Source organism: Sorex fumeus, unplaced genomic scaffold (assembly GCF_029834395.1).
Source record: "Sorex fumeus unplaced genomic scaffold, SorFum_2.1 ptg000061l, whole genome shotgun sequence".
In the NCBI taxonomy this organism is placed as follows: Eukaryota; Metazoa; Chordata; class Mammalia; order Eulipotyphla; family Soricidae; genus Sorex; species Sorex fumeus.
Genome location: NW_026606118.1, coordinates 44,217,719 through 44,226,905, shown reverse-complemented (window position 1 = coordinate 44,226,905; position 9,187 = coordinate 44,217,719). Strand labels below are relative to the sequence as shown.

General features: G+C 45.0%; 1 protein-coding gene across 1 annotated transcript in view; it reads left to right on the top strand.

Moving 5' to 3' along the window:
• Positions 1-1,413: 1,413 nt before the first annotated feature.
• Positions 1,414-9,187, top strand: part of NEK5 (NIMA related kinase 5) — a 74,237-nt gene continuing 66,463 nt past the window's right edge. Inside the window, 2 exon segments of the mRNA XM_056126269.1 lie at positions 1,414-1,530; positions 6,466-6,562. Coding sequence (XP_055982244.1) covers positions 1,414-1,530; positions 6,466-6,562 — 214 coding nt within the window.

Genomic DNA, 9,187 nt, shown 5'->3' with positions numbered 1-9,187 from the left:
AGTAACCCCTGAGCATTGCCGGGTGTGACTGAACAAAACAAAACAAAACAATTAAAAAAAAAAAGATTGCAAAAAGCAATACAGGAAAGCCCGCCCAGAGTTTGGTTCCAGCCTCAGCTCAGCTCATGATAAGCAGGTTTTTCCCCACGCGCAGGACGTGTGGGTAGATTTTCTAAGGTGATGAGGCCACGGAGTGATACTTAACTGCGATGGGCTCGAGGGATACTACTAGCATCGTAGGTTTCAAGTCCTTACGCGGAGCATCCCTTTGGCAAGAAAACGGAAAACAAAACACTCCGCACGGTTCCAAAATGCCCAGTAGGGGGCAGCACTTCCCCGCTGAGAAAGACAACTAGCGCGCTCCACCTGCGTTAAGGTTATCGCTGCTTCACAGGTGAGAGTAGGGTGTTGTCATTCAAAGTGCAAAAACAGGCGCGTCAGCTCCATTTAAAAACGAGGAGAGAAGTGCAAAATCAAATTTAATGCAAAATATTTTAAATACCAGAGTTGAAAACTTATTTGTATAAATGAGAATGGGCATTATGTTCTGTTGAATTAAATGATTGATTTTTTTTTTACATAGGTTGGAATCACACAGCAATCATTCATTAGAAATTGACTTGTATTGATTTTCTGATAATTCCATTTGCCATTCCTTTAAGTTCTGTTGGAGCGAGTAATATAAAGTAAATTTGTAATTTACTGCTAAAGGGTCAGGTTGGGGTGCGGAAAATGGACATTGGTGGGAGGAAAGCCGGAACAACTGCATTTTTAGCAACTTTGTAAATCACGATGTTTTATTAAATGCTTTAAATAAAAATGATCCATATAAATTTTTTTAAATGAGGAGTCTGGAGAGATGCCCCAGGCGTTTAGGCTTTCTCTAATGGGAGGCAGACCCTGTGAGACCCGCTAGTCTGTATGTGGTCTTCAGAGCATAGCCAGGGTGTGGCCACTTGACATGCCTGATTTTGCCTCCAATCCCCAAAACAAGACAGAAACAAACAGACAAAAGCTAGGAAAGTGAGCTTTAGTGAGGTGAGGTGGTTTTCCCAAGAGCACACTACAACTATAAACTGTAAACGAACCATAGTTTGTCATGATTTCATTGGGGAACCACCAGGAAACTCTACGCTGCTGTAGCTGTGGCTTGTGACCCGTCCACTTGTCTTGACAAGTGTTATGTTTTGTATTATGGTTTGTTTGGGGGCAACACAGGCTGTGCTTGGGGACCCTTGTGGTCCAAAACATGTGCTCCAGTCCCTTGAGGTATGTCCTCAGCCCCTTGTCTTGACAAATGTAAAAGGAAAATCTTTGCAAAATAAATATGTGTATGTTTTAGAGACCAGTGTTTAAATCTGTGATAAAATGTCCATCACTCTTAATTGCAGGAGCTTTCCAGCCTTGGAGAACATGGACAAATACGATGTGATTAAGGCCATTGGCGAAGGTGCCTTTGGGAAAGCTTACTTGGCCAAACAGAAAGCAGAGAGCGTGCTCTGCGTTATAAAAGAGATCAATTTTGCAAAGGTACAGTGAACGTGTCCCAATATTCCTATTCCTCTTCAGTGGCATCTCACCTGTTAACCCAGTATGAAAACACGTTTGTTTGTTTCTCACCAATCTGATCTCAAAGTCTCGGTTGTCTCTCACTTACTCAAACCTCTAAATCCATTGTCCAGGCAAAGAGAGGAAGGGGAGGGATGGGGGGGAAGTGCAGAGCACACGTGGAGATGCAGGTTCAGCACCCAGCTCCTCAGCCATGCTCACGGGTTCCTCCCAGCAACCCTGAGGGGGTCTCAGGGGACCAGGTGGTGCTGATGGCGTGACCCTAGCATAGCCACCAAGTGTGTGGCACCTGGAGTGTTGCATGAAAACTAGCACACAGAACTCCAGGTGCTTGGGATGTTCATCTCACTAAGGTTAGGTTTGCTTCCGTTGTTGGCTGTCGTCCCCGATCTCTCTCTCCAATGATCAGGGTCACATGCCCTGTCCCCCACTGTCTGTCTCCTTTCCAGTGAACCATGTCACAATCCCAGGCCCTCCCTATCTGCGGGCTATTGCTCCAGAGTCCATGCGTGGATGCCAGGCTGCCTCTCAATGCCCATTGCCCTGTGACCCTTTGCCCCTTTTGTCTTCCCTGATTCTCAGGCCTGATATGTGAGAACCATTGCTTTCCTGCTGCCTCACACCGGGCTGGGCTCAGTGAGGGGCTGCCCTGTGGTTTATTTGGGACGGGGGGAGTTGTTCGGAGGCCACACCCAACTCAGAATTTACTCCTGGCTCTGCACTTAGGAATTACTTATTCCTGGTGGTGCTCAGGCGGTCACATGGGGCGCTGGGAATTGAACCTGCTTAGGCGGAATGCAAGGTAAATGCCCTCCTTCCTGCTGTACCATGGCTCTGGCCCCAGCCCTGAGACTTCTTTCTTTCAAGAAAATGATTTTCTGTCCATCTGCAAGTCTCAACATCTCCCCTCGATCAAGGCTGACCTTTGGGAGAGCTTCCCTCTCTCAGGAATTCTACATCTCTGGTGGAGGGAAGCATTAAACTGGGAAGAAGAGGTGGTGCTGAAAAGTGGTCAAGTGAAACCCTATCAGAAGCGGGACTGTAAACCCCAGTGCAATATCTATCTGTCTGTCTGTCTCTCTGTCTGTCTATCATTTGAGCCTCTCATTAAGCAGACTGGTGGTAGGCAAATGGGGTAAATGCATTGGTGGAGGAAGTGGACACTGGTGAAGGGACCAGTGTTGTAAAATTGTATGTCTGAAACATAATCCTGAGTGGCTTTGTAATTTCATGATGAAATTTCAAAAAAATTATTAAACAAAACAAACAAACTCCCATAGCCTAGGAGAAGCTAAAAAGGTTCTCCTGAGAATATGAAGGGACCATCAAGAATCCAAGGTTTTTCATGGATTGACTTTTGTGTATGCAGAGAAAGAACTCCAGGCTGGGACAGTTTGGAGAAATTGGATATAACCTTCTCCCCAAAGCCATTATTTACTCCCTCCCCCTGCACACACACACACACACACACACACACACACTCACACACACACACACATACACACTCTGGAGAAGCCCAGTTCTCTCTTGAACATGTATGTCTCTCTTTCTCTCCCCTCACACTTCTCCAAGTAATTTTTTTCCAATAACGTTATTTTCCTTCGCAAACACACAAACAAATTAAATTTCCATAGCCTTTTAGAAAATTGTAGTTGAGAGAACATGGAATATTCGTGTTTTGGGTTTACAGTTAATTGTGATATTTGTGTTTTGAGTTTACAGTTAATTGCTCCTCCACTACCAACAAAGTACCCAAAACTTTTCACCATAGTCCTGGCGTCCCAATTCCCACCAGACCTATAGCTTTCATTTTTTAAAAAATTTTACTGAATCACCGTGAGATACAGTTATAAGCTTTCATGTTTGAGTTACAATCACACAATGATCAAACACGCATCCCTCCTCCAGTGCACATTCCCCACCACCAATATCCCCAGTATACCTCCCCCCTTTCCCATCCTCCCACTGCCTCCATGGCTGACAATATCTCCCATACTCTCTCTCTACTTTTGGGCATTATGGTTTGTAATACAGATACTGAGATGCTATCATGTTTGGTCCTTTATCTACTTTCAGCACACATCTCCCATCCCAGATGATCCCTCCAACCATCACTGACTTAGTGATCCCTTCTGTATCCCAGCTGCCTTCCCTGCCCCTCCCACCCAGGCAGGCTTCCAACTATGGAGCAATCTTCCTGGCCCTTGTGTCTACTGTCCTTGGGTGTCAGTCTCATGTTGTTATTTTATAGTTCACAAATGAGTGCAGTCCTTCTATATCTGTCCCTCTCCCTCTGACTCATTTCACTTAGCATGATATTCTCCATGACTGTCCACTTATAAGCAAATTTCATGACTTCATCTTTCCTAACAGCTGCATAATATTCCATTGTGTAGATGTACCAAAGTTTCCTTAACCAGTCATCTGTTCTCGAGCACTTGGGTTGTTTCCAGATTCTGGCTATTGTGAACAGTACTGTAATGAACATATAGGTGCAGATGTCATTTCTACTGTGCTTTTTTGCACCCTTGGGATATATTCCCAGAAGTGGTATTGTAGGATCATATGGAAGCTCAATTTCTAGTTTTTGAGTGAATGTCCTTATTGTTTCCCAGAAAGGCTGGACCAGTGGGCATTCCTATCAACGATGAAAGAGCATCCCTTTTCCGCCACATCGACGCCAGCACTGGTTGCTTTTTTCTTTTGAATGTGTGCCGGTCTCTACCCATAGCTTTTATGGGCAGAGCTACTCTGGGGACTGATTGCTTTTAACATTGCTTTAGCTGGTGTGTGCGTGCATGCGTGTGTGTGTGTGTGTGTGTGTGTGTGTGTGTGTGTGTGTCTTCTGCCCCCTTATTAAATTTGTATGTTCTGTGCAAGAAGAATTTCTGTCTCATTTTATCTTGGTCAGTTCCATGTAACATCTAATAATCCCTTTGACCAGTAGTTATTCAACAAATTCTTCTTGGGCAAGTGATTCAATAGATATGTACTTTCAAACCTTCTAATTGGTTCAGTGGATATAGACTTTCAAACTCTATTGTTAACTGCTACACCTTAGGAATCATAAAATCATTTTAATTCAATGTATAGGGAAAACACTTGAAGGTTGACTCCTTTATAGAAATTTATTAAAAGGGAAAACACTTGAAGGTTGACTCCTTTATAGAAATTTATTAAAACATCATTGCACCTTTTCTATTTTTAATATAAATAATGAAAAATTGCCTTTTTCTATGGAAGCACTGATTTCTATTCCTCTTTTCACTCCTGAGTTACCTGAGTAACATACTGTACCAGGCCTCATTGTTTGCTTTCCTGTGCTTATCTTTCTCTGGGGGAGCATATTTTCAGAGTGACCACTGCATCTCAGTATCAATATTGATTATTTCTCTCTTCCTTTTGATGCTAATGCACTTTTTTATTACTTCTTTTTTATTTTTTATTTTTATTAGTGAAACACCATGAGGTACAGTTGTAGACTTACAAATTTTTGTGCTTGGGTTTCAGTTATACAATGATCAAGTACCCATCCCTCCACTATGGCCATTTTCCACCACCACGGGTCCCAGTATCCCTCCCAGCCCCCGTCCTCCCCATCCCACCCTGCCTCTCTGGCAGGCCATTCCCTTTTGTTCTCTCTCCTTTTGGGTGTTGTGGTTTGCAAAAGAGGCATTGAGTGGCAATCATGTTTGGTCTATAGTTTACTTTCACCATGCTTCTCCCATCCTGGGAGGATCATCTCTCTACTGTCCCTCTGATTGGTAAACTCTGCATTGCAGAACTTAAACTGCTTGTTTTCCAACAGGTGTGAGACGAAGAGTATTTCCTCTCATCATCTTACTACATCATCTTACTACATCTTACTACTATATGCTTTTATTTAGGGGTTGGGAAGTTCAGGGCCCCACTGGGGCCTGCGGTTTAATGCAAGGGTCCGAAGCTGAGGTGCCGCTTGGGCCCTGTAGGGTCACTCTAGTGGTGCTTGGGGGATGCCAGGCTGCACATGGTAGTGTTTGGGGGTGGGCATGTGGTGTCAGGGACTGAACCAGGGACATCTGCATCAGAGTCTGCACCTTAACAGCCCTCAAATAAAATCCTTGGTCAGTGTAGTTATATAGCTCAGTGGTAGAGTACTCCTCTCGATTTGATCCCAGCACCACAATAATATTAAAATGGAAAAAAAATGATCTGGGGTCAAAGTATGGCTTATGTGGTAGAGCTCATGTCTAGCATGTATAAGGCCCTGAATTCAATCCTTGACCCCCTCATGGCCCCTGTAGAATAGAAATAAAAATTAAAGTGTTCACTGTAGAAATGTTGACAATAACCAAAGGAGAAAACAAGACTGTTGAAAAGAAAATAAAATTGCTTATAAGCCCTCTCTAAATTCCATTAACATTTAAAAAAATTTCTCTCCAGGGTATTATTTATTCCATTTTGGGGGTGAGTAGTGCTGGAGTGTTGGCCCAATGTGTTCAGGGGTCCCACCAGTGGTGCCCGTCTGAGGGCACACACAGTGCCCAGGGTCACTCCAGGCTCCAGCAGGCAGACGTGCACTCCAGTCCTGTGCAGTCATCCCGGTCCACTGTTTTCTTTTTTGCATAGTGCTGAGAATCAAGCCACGGTCTCCATAAATGTGTGACAAGTGCCCTACAGTTAGCTGAGCTATGTCCCAGCCAAAAATATTCATCTTCTTGATTGTGACTGCCACTGACAAACCATTGATTAGATGTAGGACTCTGCTAATTCTAGAAGTCATTTCTTGCTTTTAAGAGATCAGTCTCAGAAGTGACTCTAAAAATCAGTGAACTTCTGGAGGATTTCAGATGAGAGGGAAAATGCAGATTTTCTGAGGTCATCTTTACAGATATTCTGTCTTTTAATGTAATCTAGATGCCCATCCAAGAAAAAGAAGCTTCAAAGAAAGAAGTGATTCTCCTGGCAAAGATGAAACATCCAAACATTGTAACCTTCTTCAGTTCCTTTCAAGGTTTGACTTTCAAGTATTTTTAAATCTTCTTAATAGTGTCAAGGCATGTAGATTTCTGTACAAGAAATGTTTCTGAGAACTATGTTCATTAAATTTTGTAAGTGGACTCATTTTCCAACTTTCTTAAATTTTAATTTTGGACATTGTATTTATTTCTCTCATGAGGGCTTTTTTTGGGTGGGGGGGTTCATAGCTGGCAGTGCCCAGGAGTTACTCTTTGCTCAAGAATCACTTCTGGCAGGTGTGGGAGACCATATGGGATGCTGGGGGTCAAATCTGGGTGGGCCGTGTACAAGGCAAATGACATACTCGCTGTATCATCACTCCAGAGCCCTCTAATGAGTTTAGTTATAGACAGCTTTTCTAGTTCTTAAAAATTTCCCCATCTGTTCTTAATGTTGTTTTGGAGGGGACGGGGTGGGGTACACACAGCACTGCTCAGGGCTTACTCCTGGCTCTGCACTCAGGGATCGCTCCTGGCAGTGCTTGGGGAACTCTGCAGAGCACTGGGGATCGAACTCAAGTTGACCTCACCCACTATGCTATCTCTTTGGTCTCAACATCTCTTTGATTCTCACTGCCTTAAATAACGAACCATGGGCATATTGGCTTTGCTGTAGGGGCAACCCCCAACCTTCAGAGGTCTGCAGTGGGGCGCCTCTCTGCTTCACCTTTCATGTCGGCTGGGCTGTTGAGAGATCAGTCTCAGAAGTGACACTGATAACTAAAGTTTGGGGTCCAGGCTGAAGGAACAGTCCCAGTCCGGTGTGCACTATTCCCATGGGTGAGAGAGAAGAGCAAGACACTTGCTCAGAGCCCTGCTAGGATGGGGGAAGGTTCTCATGTTCCCCCCAGTACTTAACTCTTGCAGCCAGCGTGGACTTGTGGCGGACTCTGATGGTGGTGTGGTGTGGCAGGAGTCAGGCCACAGGGCCTGGAACAGGTGGTCTTCTCTTCCAGAGAGGTAGCAGGCATCCTGGCCCCAAGGTCATGTGTCCTTGGGCAAATGTATCTTCTGCCTCCATCTCTGGGAAGAGAAGCATGCAAGTAGCACTCTAGTCAGAGATGGCTCATTCACTTCACAAATATTTATTGCATGCTGATGATATGCCAGGCATTGACCTAGGTGCCAGGAATAGAGCAGTGAGAAAATAGATCCCCCTGCTCCCCCCCGCCACCGCCCAAATCCCTTATTCTCTGGCTCTTCCATTCATGAGGAAGAGACAGACTCTATAGACTATCTCTCCTACTTTAGGTTTTCTGTGTCATTCAGTATGATTTGGTAGTTTTTTGTTTTGTTTTGATTTGGGGGGACCACACTGGGCAGTGCTCAGGGCTTACTCCTGACTCTGTGCTCAGGCATCAGTCCTGGAGAACCTTACTCGGTGCTGGGGATTGAACCCAGGTCAGCTGTGTGCAAGGGAAGTGCTTTTCCTGCTGGACTATCTCTGGTCCAGGTAGGTTATTTTGGAAAATATCCTAGGGAAGAGGCAACTTCATGAGAGGGAAGCTTTGGGCTTGGGGGCCACATCTGGCAGTGCTCACGCCACTCCCAGTTTGTTGGCCCAGGAGCTATGTGGTGCTGGGACTAGTCTGGCCTTCCACATACAGAAATGTCACCAACCCTTGTATTAATTCCTCGACCCACACTGAAATTTTTTCCTCTGTAAATTCACGATGATTTCTTCTTCACTTGGACAATTTGGCCTTAAGAAGAATCCTAATAGGATCATTAGTCTCACAGACTGTATGTGCTGACAGTTTTCCACGGGCATTTCCCATGCCTGTGCCTGGTACCGTGGGTGCTTGAATTCACAGGCACGGATGGTTAAGGAGCTGGTTAAGGAGATGGTTAAGTGTAACCAGCTTTCCTTAAACACCACGGGGATAAAATCAGTAACTTAATAAAGTGGTGTGTGTGTGTGTGTGTGTGTGTGTGTGTTTGTGTGTTTGTGTGTGTGTGTAACTTCCAAATGGTGTGGGACAGTTTCTCAGTAATCAGAACCTGTGAACTCAGTTACTCTTGGTGCATGGCCCTTTAAGGCCTGGGTGCTAGAGACCCTCAGGGATCCTCTAAGACTGCAGTGGGGCTGAGCAGCTCACCTGGGCAGGCAATCTGTGGGACTGCCTGTAAAAGGCGGCCACCGAATTAGCTGTTACATTCCTGTTCATTGATTCTAACACCACCACTGGGGGATTATCTTTCTTCTGCTCCTCAGTTTATCACTTATGATGGTGGTTATCAGACTCTATCTGGCTAACTCAGGCTGAGGGCTTCTCTGAGCTCAAACTCAGGTTATAGCTGCTGGGCTCGAAGAGGGCTCAAAGGGCTAGAGCAGAGGCTTTGTATGCAGGACGTCTGGGTTTGCTCCCCCAAGACACATGGACCCCCAGTACCAATCAGGGAGTAGCCCCAGCATTGCCTGTTGGGTGTGAAAATAAGCTAACTGAACCAAACAGTCAGATTATGACTGTCTTGACTGATCTTGAATAGTGCTTTTTTTTTTGGCAGGGTGGGGAGAGGTTTGGTTTGGGGGTCACACCATTGGTATTCAGGGCTCACTCTTAGCTTTCTGCTCAGGGATGACTCCATGGTGCAGGGATTAAACAAGGAGCCAGTTGCGT